Raw genomic sequence first — 15599 nt, 5'->3', positions numbered from 1 at the left:
CTGCCCTCACGGCTTTAAAACGCGTTGTGATGGGGAAGGTATCCACACCCCCTATAAGGAATGTTTAGTTCTCCTTCCCAGCCGATGTGGGATCAGATTTTCTTCTCGTGATAGGGAGGTTCCCTAGACTTGGGAGGGGTTTAGGGAGGTTAGAGAGAAGTTAGAGAGAGAAAGAAAGGTTTGGAGGTGTGAGGAAAATATGAAGAGTTCATCTCTTATTTATAGGAATTGTATAGTAAAGTAGTCTCCAAGCTTCGTCCGTAACTTTTGCATAAGAGCTCCGTTTTTGTCTGTCTTTTTACCGTTGAGTTCCTATTAATGAGATCTTCAACTTTCATTTAGACCTCCTTGGCTAATTCTCATTCTATCTTTCGTAATTACTAAGAAGATTGTTGATATTCCGACCCTAGTGGTCATATCGAATTGAGTCCGACTACAATAAGTATGTTACGTGGTTCAGAGAACCAAGTTCGATGTAACATCTGACTTAAGCCATAGGATTGAAGTAAAAGATAATCGAAGTGATCGGTAGAGGTATCGCGACGGTTGCTTGTAGCTAGAAATGCTACCTTTTAAAATGCGATCATCTCACATTAGAACATGAAGGGAGGTATAATTTGTTCCAGAAATTTGACTCTAAAAGACCTGAGTCTAAGCGTTGCAACATACGATGTTAGGTCATTACAATACGACACATCGGTCCATGGTAATAATCCTAAGATTGTTAAGAGGAAGAAGCAGTCTCCAGTAAGGTTCGAGATTGTGACTTGAAGGTCATAATTGGGAGTCCAACGTGAGATAGGGAGCGGGTCCAAAATCAGGCACCGCCTGTAGTCAGGAAATCTTAGAGTTAGATACTCGTTTGAAGAAACATCAAAGTTACGGTTATTACTTAGGATGAAGAGATAACGTATGGAGTCATCATGTGATCCCTGTTTCTTTGATGATTCCGGGACGTAATCATCCTAAGGGGGAGATAATTGTAACGCCCGTAGATCCTAGCTAGTCAATTTAGAGATAATAGGGGTCGAAAACAACTTTTCGACAAAAGATTATTTAGAATGAATAAACTTAACCAAGTTGTATTATATGTTACAAAGTTTCCGTACATATAAAGAACGCCAAAATCCGAGTTATAACGAAAAAGTTATGACCAGTCGAAGTTTCGCGACGGAACCGACACGATACCGGGAAGCATAAATAGTGAATTTACGATAAAGCGAGATTTAGACTTAGCAATCTAAACGAAAGTCGTAGAATACGTTAAACCGAGAGTGCCCATAAAAAGAACACCCAAATCTGACTTCGTATGAGGAAGTTATGAGTTTTCTAAGATTTAGCATAGTAGTGCACAACCTGAAAATTCGAATTTTAGATCGGTCGATTTTCTGCCAAAATAATCTAAACGAGATATGAAGATATCGTTAATAGGAGTTAAACGATAAACAGACAGTAAAAACGGAGCTCGTATGCGAAAGTTATGGACAAAGCTTAGTCGTTACTCTTCGAGCACGATAAATTCGATACAGTTTTATAAATCCGAGATAGAATGAGAATTAGCCAACGGGGTCTAAATGAAAGTTGTAGTACTCGTAAATACCAACGCGTGGATATAAATAAAGTCGGAAACGGAGCTCGTATGCGAAAGATATGGACGAAGCTTAGTCGCTACTCTTCGAGTGCGATAAATACGATACAGTTTTTGTAAATCTGAGATAGAAGGAGAATTAGCCGACGAGGTCTAAATGAAAGTTGTAGTCCTCGTAAATACCAACGCATGGATATAAAGAACGTAGAAAACGGAGCTTGTACGCGGAAGATACGGATGAAACTTAGCGGCTACTTTACTATAAAATCCCTATAAATAAAGGGTGAACCCTTCATTATTTCTTCATACCATAAGCATTTCTTTCTCTCTCTAACTTCTCTCTAACCTCCCTAAACCCCTCCCAAGTCTAGGGAACCTCCCTAGCACGAGAAGAAAGCCCCGGAGCGCCCGACGGCTCCGAGAAGAAAAGCTTTCTGCTCGGAAACGCTGCTCCAGCGAAGCCCGGTTTTTAATAAAAACCCGCTGTAAGTAAGCTACGCCTATACTATATTTAATATAGATTTTATTTAAATATAGTAACATTTTTAGGACCTTAAAATAATTATTTGGGCGATTATTATGAGTTATATTAAGTGTTATTTAACGCTTATATAATAGTAATAATAGCTAGACTGTTAATTAGTCGCGGTTAACGTTAAAAACTAAACCCTAGTGGTATTGATACTAGGTTTTGTCGAGGAAAATTGTTTTGTGATAACGAAGTGTTGTCTGAGTTCAGAATCACCACCTAATCAGGTGAGTGCATGGTCCCTTTCATCTTACACATAGATATGAAATATTTAATATAAATTACGTGTTGTGAGTGCATAGTTACTTTCATCTTACACATAGATATGAAGTATTTTATATAAATTACGTGCTATGTGTGCATATTATCTTAGTACTTGCTGTCTAAGCTAAATGAACGATTGTATACATGTTTTAAATGATTTAAACTGTATATGTATTTTATATCTACAATAATGTTGGGGTAAAACATGGGTAGATGTAATAGATGGAATATGGGTTGGATGATGAGTTGAGAGGTGTTATAGACCACAAGGTGAGGGTGAGAGGTGGACGATGTGAGAAGTCTTTTCCCAAATGATGGCCCCATCATTCAACAGAGTATGGATGACAACCACAGACTATTCTAGATAGTCCAGTGGAACATTAGCAGGCTCGCAACCTGTAGGTGTTGTGAACGATGTGTTCACCCGATGTACTCTAAACCTTGGTGATCATGTATACTTGATACCTAAACCCTCGTGATCATGTAGAATTGATGCCTAAAACCTTGGTGATCATGCAGAATTGATACCTAAACCTTGGTGATCATGCAGACTTGATGCCTAAGCGCTGGCGGCTATGCAGACTTAGTGCCTAAGCCCTGGCGACTATGTAGACTTAGTGCCCGTTGTGTAAATCGTGGAAACGATGGACTTTGTGCCGATTCCTTAGGATGATCCTTAGGAATAAATGAACGAGGAATAACTGATTCTTAGGGTAGATCCTTAAGAATAAAGAAGATAATGGAGATGGGTAATTGGGTTGATTGTTTAATTATTTAAACATAATAATTATATTATTGTGGGTTGAAAACCCTATGTACTCACCAGGTTTCCCAACCTAACCCACTCAGTTTATTTATATCACATGTGTTGAGATGAAGTCACATTACACTGAGAGACTTAAAAGAGATATAGATCACTAGTGATAATGAATGTAAGTTCTGTTTATACTTATGTTTCTGTACTGACGATGACATCCCAAATATTTTAAAATGAATAAAAATACTTTTCTTCGGAAACACTTTGATAACGTACTTATCATGTTTTACTGGGAACAAATTCCGCAACATTTTTATTAAAAGAGGTAATCTGACTTTTATAAAGCATAAACAAAATCGGTCTTTTCTGTCCGTGAAAATGGGGATGTCATTAAGAATAAATAATCTCAACCAAGTTCTAGTATATTTTACAAGGTTTCCGTACATATAAAGAGCGTCGAATCTGAGTTATAACAAAGAAGTTATGACTCGTCGAAGTTTCGCGACGGAACCGACACGATACCGGGAGGCGTAAATAGTGAATTTACGATAGAGCGAGATTTAGCCTTAGCGATCTAAACAAAAGTCGTAGTTTATGTTAAACCGATAGTGTGCATAAAAAGAACATCCAAATCTGACTTCGTATGAGGAAGTTGTGATTTTTCTAAGATTTAGCATAGCAGTGCACAGCCCGAAATCTGAATTTTAGATCGGTCGATTTTTAGCCAAAATAATCTAAACGATAAATGAAGATATCGATAATAGGAGTTAAACGATAAAAAGACAGTCGAAAACTGAGCTCGTATGACAAAGATATGGATGAAGCTTAGTCCCCACTCTTCGAGCGTTGCGAATTCGATACAGTTTTGTAAATCTGAGATAGAGTGAGAATTAGCTGACGGGATCTAAATGAAAGTTGTAGTACTCGTAAATACCAATGTGTGGATATAAAGAACGTCGATAATAGAGCTCGTATGCGAAAGTTATGGACGAAGCTTAGTCCCTACTTTTCGAGCGCGGCGAATTCGATACAGTTTTGTAAATCCGAGATAGAATGAGAATTAGCCAACGAGGTCTAAATGAGAGTTGAAGATCTCATTAATAGGAACTCAACGGTAAAAAGACAGACAAAAATGGAGCTCGTATATGAAAGTTATGGACGAAGCTTAGTCTCTACTTTTCAAGCGCGACGAATTCGATATAGTTTTGTAAATCCGAGATAGAATGAGAATTAGCCAACGAGGTCTAAATGACAGTTGAAGATCTCATTAATAGGAACTCAACGGTAAAAAGACAGACAAAAATGGAGCTCATATGCAAAAGTTACGGACGAAGCTTGGAGACTACTTTACTATACAATTCCTATAAATAAGAGATGAACTCTTCATAATTTCCTCACACCTTCAAACCTTTCTTTCTCTCTCTAACTTCTATCTAACCTCCCTAAACCCCTCCCAAGTCTAGGGAACCTCCCTAGAATGAGAAGAAAGCCCCGGAGTGCTCGACGGCTCCGAGAAGAAAAGCTTTCGGCTCGGAAACGCTGCTCCAGCGAAGCCCGGTTTTTAATAAAAACCCGCTGTAAGTGAGCTACGCCTATACTATATTTAATATAGATTTTATTTAATTATAATAACATTATTAGGACCTTAAAATAATTATTTGGGCTATTATTATTAGTTATATTGAGTGTTATTTAACGCTTATATAATAGTAATAATAGCTAGACTATTAATTAGTCGCGGTTAACGTTAAAAACTAAACCCTAGTGGTATTGATACTAGGTTTTGTCGAGGAAAAATTGTTTTGAGATAACGAAGTGTTGTCTGAGTTCGGAATCACCACCTAATCAGGTGAGTGCATAGTTACTTTCATCTTACACATAGATATGAAGTATTTTATATAAATTATGTGTTATGTGTGCATATTATCTGAGTACTTGTTGTCTATGCTAAATGAACGATTGTATATATGTTTTAAAGTATTTAAACGGTATATGTATTTTATATCTACAATAATGTTGGGGTAAAACATGGGTAGATGTAATAGATGGAATATGAGTTGGATGATGAGTTGAGAGTTGTTATAGACCACGAGGTGAGGGTGAGAGGTGGACGATGTGAGAAGCCTTTTCCGAAACGATGGTCCCTTCATTCAGCAGAGTATGGATGACAACCATAGACTATTCTAGACAGTCCAGTGGAACACTAGCAGGCTCGCAACCTGTAAGTGTTGTGAACGATGTGTTCACTCGGTGTACTCTAAACCCTGGCGATCATGCAGACTTGATGCCTAAACCCTAGTGATCATGCAGACTTGGTGCCAAAACCCTGGCGACTATGCAGACTTAGTGCCTGTTGTATAAATTCTGGGGACCATGCAGACTTAGTGCCTAAACCCCGACGACGATGGACTTCGTGCCGATTCCTTAGGATGATCCTTAGGAATGTATGAACGAGGAATGGTTGATTCTTAGGGTAAATCCTTAAGAGTAAAGAAGATAATGAGGTTGGGTAATTGGGTTGATTGTTTGATTGTTTGAACATAATAAATACATTATTGTGGGTTGAAAACCCTATGTACTCACCAGGTTTCCCAACCTGACCCACTCAGTTTATTTATGTCACAGGTGTTGTCATGAAGTCACATTACATAGAGAGATTAAAGAGATGTAGATCACTAGTAAGTTCTGTTTATGCTTATGTTTCTGTATTGACGATGACACCCCAAACATTTTAAAATAAATAAAATACGTTTTTTCGAAAATGTTTTGATAAAGTATTTATCATGTTTTTCTGGGATCAAATTCCGCAACATTTTTATGAAAAGAAGTACTCTGATTTTTATAAAGCATAAACAAAATCGGTCTTTTTTGGCCGTGAAAACGGGGATGTCACAGTTGGTATCAGAGCAGTAGTTTAAGCGAACTAGGAATATGGATTTATTTCTAGACTTAAACTTAGAATGCTAAGCGACGATTATGAGGTGTGAGCACTAGCTTATTTTAGGAATTATGCCTAAAATGCTTTTATGCGCTAAATGCTTTGTGCCATATATGCTGTTATTTATTCGGATCCATGGTCTGTTGCCGACCGGATCTAGAAACCTTATGTGTTTAGGATTCTAAATGTACGACAACGATATTAGAACTAGCATGTAAACATTTCAGAGTAATAAGGAGATTTATATGTTTATCGTAAATAAGATATTTCCTATCTTAAATTCTCGTGTTGGTACACCGAATGTCTGCTTGGGTGTACAAAACAAGAGGAAGATGACAACCTGAGCCTAAGCATGTGATGGGTCATACATCGGTTGTTGCACCTACACCCGAACCTATCACAATGGCAGAAGTTCAGGAAGTGATGTGAACCATGATAGACCGAGAAAATAGAGGAAATGAAAAGGCTTACGATACTAAATGGTACCTATCAGAAGATATCGTAAGAGTGATATCATGCCTTTAGAATGCGTCTAATAAATAATACATCTAGTACGGGAGAAGTACATGTTCGATTAGCAGAAAGAAATATTTTTGGTATAATCCATGAAGTTATCCCATCGTCTGACGTTTCCATCACCAACCGAGTGAAGCAGAATTGATGATTAAAGATACGCATGGAAGAAATCCTAGTAGAGTCTAAGGAAAATTATATGATTGTTTGGACACATGTGTATGTGTTAAAATTGTTTATGTGATAGTGACTTGGAAAACTGCGAGACAATACTTGGGACGAGTATGAGTAGGTGTGAAAGGTAGTAGATGCATATAGTACCGGAAGCACATGACTCACGCTTGGAACAGGGAAAGTTACAAGGTTACCAAGAAGCCAATAATTGATTCCGTTTTATTTAAGCATGTCGTTACCATCATTTCGATAATGACTAAGAAGATGATTGTTATTCCGACCCTAGTGGTCATATCAAATTGAGTCCGACTACTATGAGTATGTTACGTGGTTCAGAGAACCAAGTTCGATGTAGCATCTGACAAAAGCCGAAAGATTGAAATAAAAGATAATCAAAGCGATCAGTAGAGGTATCGCGATAGTTGCTTGTAGCTAGAAATGCTACCTTTTAAGATGTGATTATATCCCATTTGAACATGAAGGAAGGTAGTATGTTCTGGGATTTGACTCTAAGAGACCTGAGTCTAAGCGTTGCAACATACGATAATAGGTCATTAGAATATGACACATCAGTCCATTATAGTAATAAAAGAACTTATCATAAGTTCGTATCCAGTGAGGATTGAGATTGTGACACGAAGGTCATGATTGAAAGTCTAACGAGCAGGTGCAAGACCGAGCACCGCCTGCAGTCAAGGAGTCCAAGAGCTAGATACTCGTTCGAAGCAACATAGAAGTTACAGTTATTACCTAGGATGAAGAGATAACGTATGGAGTCATTATACAATCCTGTTTCGTTGATGATTCCGGGACGTAATCATCCTAAGGGGGAGATAATTGTAACGCCCATAGATCCGGGCTAGTCCATTTAGAGGCAATAGGGGTTGAAAACGACTTTTCTACAAAAGATTATTAAGAATAAATAATCTCAACCAAGTTTTAGTATATGTTACAAGGTTTCCGTACATATAAAGAGCGTCGAAATCCAAGTTATAACAAATAAGTTATGACCCGTCGAAGTTTCGCGACGGAACCGGCACGATACCGGGAGGCGTAAATAGTGAATTTATGATAGAGCGAGATTTAGCCTTAGCGATCTAAACGAAAGTCGTAGTTTATGTTAAACCGATAGTGTGCATAAAAAGAACATCCAAATCTGACTTCGTATGAGGAAGTTGTGATTTTTCTAAGATTTAGCATAGCAGTGCACATCCCGAAATCTGAATTTTATATCGGTCGATTTTTGGCCAAAATAATCTAAACGATAAATGAAGATATCGATAATAGGAGTTAAACGATAAAAAGACAGTCGAAAACGGAGCTCGTATGAGAAAGATATGGACGAAGCTTAGTCCCTACTCTTCGAGCGTTGCGAATTCGATACAGTTTTGTAAATCTGAGATAGAGTGAGAATTAGCCGACGGGATCTAAATGAAAGTTGTAGTACTCGTAAATACCAACGCGTGGATATAAAGAACGTCGATAATAGAGCTCGTATGCGAAAGTTATGGACGAAGCTTAGTCCCTACTTTTCAAGCGCGGCGAATTCGATACAGTTTTATAAATCCGAGATAGAATGAGAATTAGCCAACAAGGTCTAAATGAGAGTTGAAGATCTCATTAATAGGAACTCAACGGTAAAAAGACAGACAAAAATGGAGCTCGTATTCGAAAGTTATGGACGAAGCTTAGTATCTACTTTTCAAGCGCGGCGAATTCGATTGGGTTGATTGTTTGATTGTTTGAACATAATAAATACATTATTGTGGGTTGAAAACCCTAGTTACTCACCAGGTTTCCCAACCTGACCCACTCAATTTATTTATGTCACAGGTGTTGTCATGAAGTCACATTACACAGAGATTAAAGAGATGTAGATCACTAGTAAGTTCTGTTTATGCTTATGTTTCTGTATTGACGATGACACACCAAACGTTTTAAAATAAATAAAATATGTTTTTTCGAAAATGTTTTGATAACGTATTTATCATGTTTTTCTGGGATCAAATTCCGCAACATTTTTATGAAAAGAATTACTCTGATTTTTATAAAGCATAAACAAAATCGGTCTTTTCTGGCCGTGAAAACGGGGATGTCACATGTCATGATTATGCATGAAGGCCACATAAGTCGTATGCTCAAAGCATGTCAAATGATACCAAAATAACCCGAGGACAAGTCATGGTGTGACTTAAAGGAACATTCTAATGTACTTGTGAGAACTATAGAAATATTCCTGGTCTACAAAGTATTTGAAGGAAAGTTGTGTTAAGCTATTAAACATATGCAAACCTTGAAAATAAATTGAAATGTTTCACAATTGGTTGTGTACTCATTTTAAATGAGGAGAAAGTAACTTGGATAATGTTTCCATGTAGATTTTTAATTATGGTTACACATCAAAGTTAGAGTACATTGTGTTTCGGGGAACCACACACTAAGATGCTTAATACATAGTTCATTATGACTACATGTAATCCCATTATGCAAGTATTGGTATCTAAGTTGTTGAGAGAAAAATTTGGAAGAACACTTGAACAAACGTTAGTACAAGATAATAAGTTGCAGAATAAGTTAATCTCAAGGATCTTGTTAGCTCAACAATAATAAGTTAGAGATGTTAGATTGTTAAATGCGGAAATGTAAAGGAAATATAAATGACAACAAGTTATATCAAGTATACACCAATTTGTTTCGTAAAAAGGTTTGCATTTAAACACAAGTTAGTAAATGTGAACAACTTAAGGTGAAGAGGAACTTGGGAATTCAAATAAGATATAGAGAGAATGATCTTTGTATTTCAGTAATATTTCAGAAGATTGTGAAGGTGTTTTTGTTACATGAAGGGGAAGTCTCTATTTATAAAGTCCCGGAAAGTAACATTTGAAATAAACTAATACTAAATTACTGATTTGAGTGACCATGCAAGGTTCACTGGACAAAACAAGGAAAATATGCTAATTTAAAAAAGTATTGTCGGGGTCTTCATGTTCGGATCATCTCTCTGGTAGTAGATCAGGTCTTCGATTCAAAACTAATAGAATCAATCTTTGGTATCATCTATGCGATAATAACAACAAGGTAGGTCTTCGGTTCCTAAGCTAAATAAGGTCACTTTTTGTTTTCACAATTTCCCCCAAAGTGACCTCTTAGCTTCCTGCTTTAATTGTTCAATTTGAGGAACCGGATGATGATCCACCAAAACTTCCTTACTCCAGTCAACCAATGGATTCTTCGAGTTATTTCAAACTTGACTTCCTCCATAGTGTGCTTCGAACACTGGACTGAAGTTAGAGTGGCGTCGAGTTGTTTCTTGGTCAACCGATGCATTGTGGTCATATGTATGAAGTATTTTGGACCATCTAGACCTCTTTTGTAGATAGCGCCTTACTCTAGGAAGTTAGTTACACCGAGAGACATATTTTGGTACCCTTCAGTGTAGCTTGGAGTGGGCTCGAAGTCAGGAAATTTGAACTTCTTGGCAATGATCGGGTGAATTTCAGTGTCAATTTTCCCGAAATTGCATACCAATGCCCTGAGAAATTCACACATTTTCTCACATTCAATCTTCACCTTTGGATATTTATCATCCTTAACTGAAAACACCCTTGCAATCAGAAATATCTCCTCCGGGTTCATGCAAAGAAAATCTGCTTGGGTACGGAAGTAATCAATTCCTCTGGTGGTCAGGGTATACTGAACAAAATCAGTTTTCATGAACTTTCTCACTTTGAAATTCTTCACACATTTCGGTCTATCATTTGACCATATTTTCTCACACTCAGACCCATGCTTGGCATGAAAAAGGCTCAAGCGTTCAAATTCCATTGGCAGTCTTCTTGCATCAGGAAGATTGAGATCAAGCGGTTCAAAGACTGGAAAGTATTTCGAGTTGGGAGAGATGGGAATGTCCCAGTAGCCGTCGAAAAGTGGTTGAGAATATGTGAGATATGGGGATCATAGTCAGCATCTAGAAGCCTGCGGGTTGAATTTACCCAAGAGTTTATAGACGTTTCATCAAAAGAGGTGTCGAGAAATTAATTTGATGACATCAATTCTTCTTCTTCATTGTTCTGCTTGGAGTGATGAGAAATTGATTTTGTTGGAGATTGTTGTGAAGATTTGAGGTGAAGACTGAGGTGTTGGGTCTTTGCGGTGCTTAGGAGAAGACTAGGGAGTGGGGTTCTTTGTGGTGCTCTTCGGTATAAGGTGGATTTACTGGAGGAGTTTGATGAACCGATGGTGTTTTAGAATTTGAAGGATCTTGTTCTTGATTGATCCTCGGATTGCTTTCACTTCCCCCTTTTGAGTTTAATGGTGTTGATTCTATTGGCATGTGCAGAATAAGAAAAGATCTAGTGAATCATCATGTAAACTAGAGAACACATCAAGTAAATAAATATCTTAGGCTCATATTAGATCTATAACGAACATAAAAAGTGGGTCTTATACAAATTATCTCTTTAGTCTAACACTCCAAATGGTTCCTTACATAAATGAGTGTCACTCACTTCCTATTTATAGGAAAGACAGCTCATTACACATACAAGAGGGAAAGCCTAACACTCCACATCTAAGCATGACTTTGCATCCTAACATTCTCCCCCTCAAAGTTAGGATTGGATGTCCCGGCTTCAATATCCAACGGGCTCGCGTGATCAAGACAAAACTCCCCCTCGAAGTAGCTTTGGTCGTTAAATCTACAAATAAATACTCGAAAAACCCACTTCGAATACCCGTTATTCTCCCCCATTTTATAATAAAAAATGATTATAAAATCAATTAAGGGTGAGAAGCGCCTGAGGATTGAACTTCACAATACTCCCCCTTGATGTGTGCCAAAAATGAAACCTTGAAAATCTTGCACGGAAAAACAATTGCTTAAAGCCTCGGAAAAATTTCCAATTTGTGAAAATTTCAACTTTTGGGTGTGAGTTGCAAGATTTTCTAAAATCCGGGTAAAAATTGTCAGATTCTGAATTTTGCAGGGACCCGTTGCGCCAAAAATAGCTAATGATGCGAAACACTCCCCCATTTGCGAAACTAGGCATAAAGTGTAAGTTCACATCAACTGCAGAGATTGAACATGAAACTTCTGCATTCTTCACAATTATTCCTCAATATTCAAAACTAGACTAATTCTGCCAAGTCTTCGAAATTTCAGGGGTAAGTTTTGAAACATTTGTGTTTTCTTCGTCAATTATTGCTGCAAATTCGAAACTGGACCATTTATGCCATATCTTCGAAACTTTAGGGACCAATTTCAAAACTTTTGATTTCTTCCCCAATTCGTGATACAAGTAACCAAGCACGAAGGGTATAGTTGACTAAGAAAAGTCAAAATCAAATCACATTTGCAATAAGAAGACTGTTTGTTTTTTAACGTCTCCAGACTGCTGAAATAAACTGAAATTTTAAATAAAATGATTTTACAAACATAAAATGATTTTCCAACACCAACATTTTAATAATAATAGTCTTATAACATTGAAAATAAAATTCATGCATCTAAATTAGTCATACAATAAAAAAATGGTTTTACAATAACAATTTCTTTTAAAACAATTCAATCTATATTGTGCATCAATTGATCAGCAATTTCATCCCGTAACTGAGTCATATATTCACGGTCTGCTGTAATACCATGTGCTGGAATCCCGTCTTCATCATCATCAACACCCACATTGTTATTTCGAAACGAGACATTGGGTTCATCGTCTTTATCATCACTCATTCCTTCTCTCCTTATAAAATTATGAAGCGCGAAACATGCCATGGCAATGTTTCTTTGTGTCACAAACGGGAATGGTGCCATCCTCTTTAATATAGGGAAGCGTGTTTTCAAAACACCAAAAGCACGCTCAATGACATTTCGAAGTTTTGCATGTACATGGTTAAATTTTTCCTTATTGGTCAATGCACGTCTTTGACGAAAATCTCCAAGCCAATACCTCACATTACGATAAGGGGCCATAAATCCTCGAGTGTGTGCATACGCGGCATCACAAAGATAATACTTGTCTGTAAAAAATGCAAAACACTAATCAATTTTCAAACTAAGATAAAAGTATTTAAAAAAAACAAAAACTTACCGAGTGGTGGAAACGGGAATGATGATTGTGGATCGGTTATTGCTTCTGATAATATTCTAGAGTCATGCGCTACCCCTTCCCACCCGGCCACAACAAATGTGAAAATCATATTGAAGTCACAAATTGCCAATACGTTTTGGTAGCAGTCTCCCTTTCCCCTACTTCTATATAAGTCTTGTTTCTTAGCAGGGAAAACAACATGTATCAAAGTGCCATCAAGTGCACCAACCGCCCCTTTGAAAACCCGTCGTAGCCTCCTATTATGTCCTGGAATGTTTGGATCCGGATTAAAAGAAGTTGGTACTATAACATCTTGTGCGAAAAACATCATTTTTTCCAACACTTCATAAAAAAATTTATGAATTGTTTGCTTCGAGTGTTGAAATCTCCGCTTGATAATCACGTAACGTTGATTATGGCCGATCATCATAAAAAACATGGCCATCTTTTCCTCAACCGATACATGTTTGCTGTCCTTTAATGAGTAATTTGCTCTAAAATGAGCACATAGTCGTACAAAAGAGTCACGGGACATGCGTAATACTTCAACACATTGTAAACGATTACGATGTAACAACTCCAATGTGTATTCATGTCTTGTCATTTCCGAATCATTATCCCGCAATCATTTCACACCCCTCTTCCAAAAAAACGGATGTACAGGTACATAAGAATTACGAGAAGTAACTTTTGATCGTGATCCATTATGAACCTAAAATCAACAAAGTAGAACTTTAAAAAACAGTACATAAACTATATTTGACGTAGCAAATAAACATTACATTAATCATATTTCAAGTACCAAAAAAACATTAGATAAACCATATTCCAAGTAGCAAAATAACAAAAAAATAGTTCCAAGAAAGGCAAAAAGACCTAATAAATAGTTCCAACAAAGGCAAAAAAACCTAACAAATAGTTTCAACACTAGAAAAATCATCGGACAATCTTTCCATCCTTCAAAACTCCTAAACTTGTACCTGTCATCTCAAACCATCCTCGTAATATCTCGGGAACATCGGGCAAATGCATCCACATCTCTCTCATGTTCATGGTCCCTCCAAAAATATGATATGCAACAAAGCGTAAAGGATCGGTAGGGCCTAACTGAAGCACCTCTAACTTCTCTAAACATTGAGGGATTGTATACCCTTTAGTCAAACTTTGTAGAGCTTTTTTCATTTCTAATGCTAAATCGTCACCAGTAATAGAAGTTCCATCAGGTGAAGAAGCAGACGGTGAGGCACTAGGAGGTATAGGAGTTGAGGGTTTAGCCCTTTTGTTGGGGTTACCAGATGGTGAAGCAGCAGAAGGTGAAGCTGCAGAAGGTGAAGCAGCAGAAGGTGGTGGCTCATGGTGGAAATTGTCATCACCATCATCATCTATTGCATGAAAAGGGGTGGCGGTAATCTGAAGTGGTGGAAGATGACAAGAGGATGCTCCAGCTACTGATGATGATTGGGTTGAGTAACTCCTAAAATTACCAGTAGCACTATTTCCATCAAAAAGATGTGCACAAAGATCTGGAAAAGGCAGTGGAATTGTTCTCAACGAAGCAGCCTTCGGATGCCCCTAAACCCAAATGTAACAAAAAATAGTATAAGAATATTTGGCAACTTCAAATGTAAATGTTTAATATATAAATGTGTATATACCTTCTTAAAATCATCCCACTCCTCGGCTGTTAAGTTAAAAGTGTTCGTTTGAGAGTTGTATATATTGCCAGTTTTGTTTTTTTAAATACACCCATCCTGTGTATTTGGCTTTCAGATTGTCATATGCGTTTTTCATTTGTTTTTGACTCAACTCAAACCCAAATTTCTCCTTAAGAACTCTTCCAAGCCTTATCCATGAGTCTTTATGCAAACTTAATCCTTTTCTACCACACTCTCCACTTCTTCAATACAAGTATCCAATAAGCATTTTAAATGCTCATTGGTCCATTGTTGTTTTTCTCCCATTTCTAATAAGCAATATAACATAGACAATAATAATTTCATAAGGTATTGTAGCATTCACAAATTGACAAATATGATTTAATAAGATATTGCATATCATACACATTACAACAAAAAAAAATAATGATTTGAAACAATCAAGAGTTTTTTCAAAACCAAATAACAATAAACACTCAACATCTAAAGTCTGATTTTCACGTGACTTGTTAGATATCGTTAGTTGACAGCATTATTTCACATTTTCAGCACAAATTTTCACAGCATTATTTCACAGCAATAAACAATTCACAATTCACAGCATATTCAGCCTCCTATTTCAGCAAAAAAAAAACAGCTTCCTATTTCAACAATTTGAAACATTTTTTAGCATATTCAACACATTCTAACACCAATTTCAGCAAAAAAATATTACTTTCAGCAACATTTATAACCATTTCAGCAAAAAAAAAAACAATGAAATAACAATTTTCATCAACATTTAACAACAAATTGAAACAATTTGAACAATTTAAAACAAATTTTAACAACATTTAACAACAATTAACAACAAATTGAAGCACTAGAATTTTCTGCAACATTTATCAACAATTAACAACAATCAAACAATTTGAAGCAAGAATAATCCTCAATTAACAACAATTTATCAACAAATTAGTGTATTAGTGAGTTTTCCATCAATAGTGATCAACAATTTCATGTTGGAATTGGAAAAAAAAATTGATCGAAACAAACCTTTTTTGTTGCTGTTTGCTGCTGGTCGCTGTTGGTCGGAGGTGCCTGCTCGCC

The 15599-nt window shown here is 36.8% G+C and overlaps 1 protein-coding gene across 1 annotated transcript; it reads right to left on the bottom strand.

Annotated features, from left to right (window-relative positions):
• Nucleotides 1-12329: 12329 nt before the first annotated feature.
• Nucleotides 12330-13459, bottom strand: LOC145051171 (uncharacterized). The gene is made up of 2 exons (XM_078999294.1): nt 12856-13459; nt 12330-12784 (listed from the first exon to the last, which is right to left on the bottom strand). Exons 1-2 carry the CDS (start codon nt 13457-13459, stop codon nt 12330-12332), a joined length of 1059 nt encoding a protein of 352 aa, XP_078855420.1.
• Between the last annotated feature and the right edge of the window lie 2140 nt (nt 13460-15599).

The sequence above is a fragment of the Lactuca serriola genome, chromosome 1 (genome assembly GCF_051521515.1).
Source record: "Lactuca serriola cultivar US96UC23 chromosome 1, Lser_US96UC23_V15, whole genome shotgun sequence".
NCBI lineage: Eukaryota > Viridiplantae > Streptophyta > Magnoliopsida > Asterales > Asteraceae > Lactuca > Lactuca serriola.
This window is presented reverse-complemented; position numbering and strand designations above follow the sequence as displayed.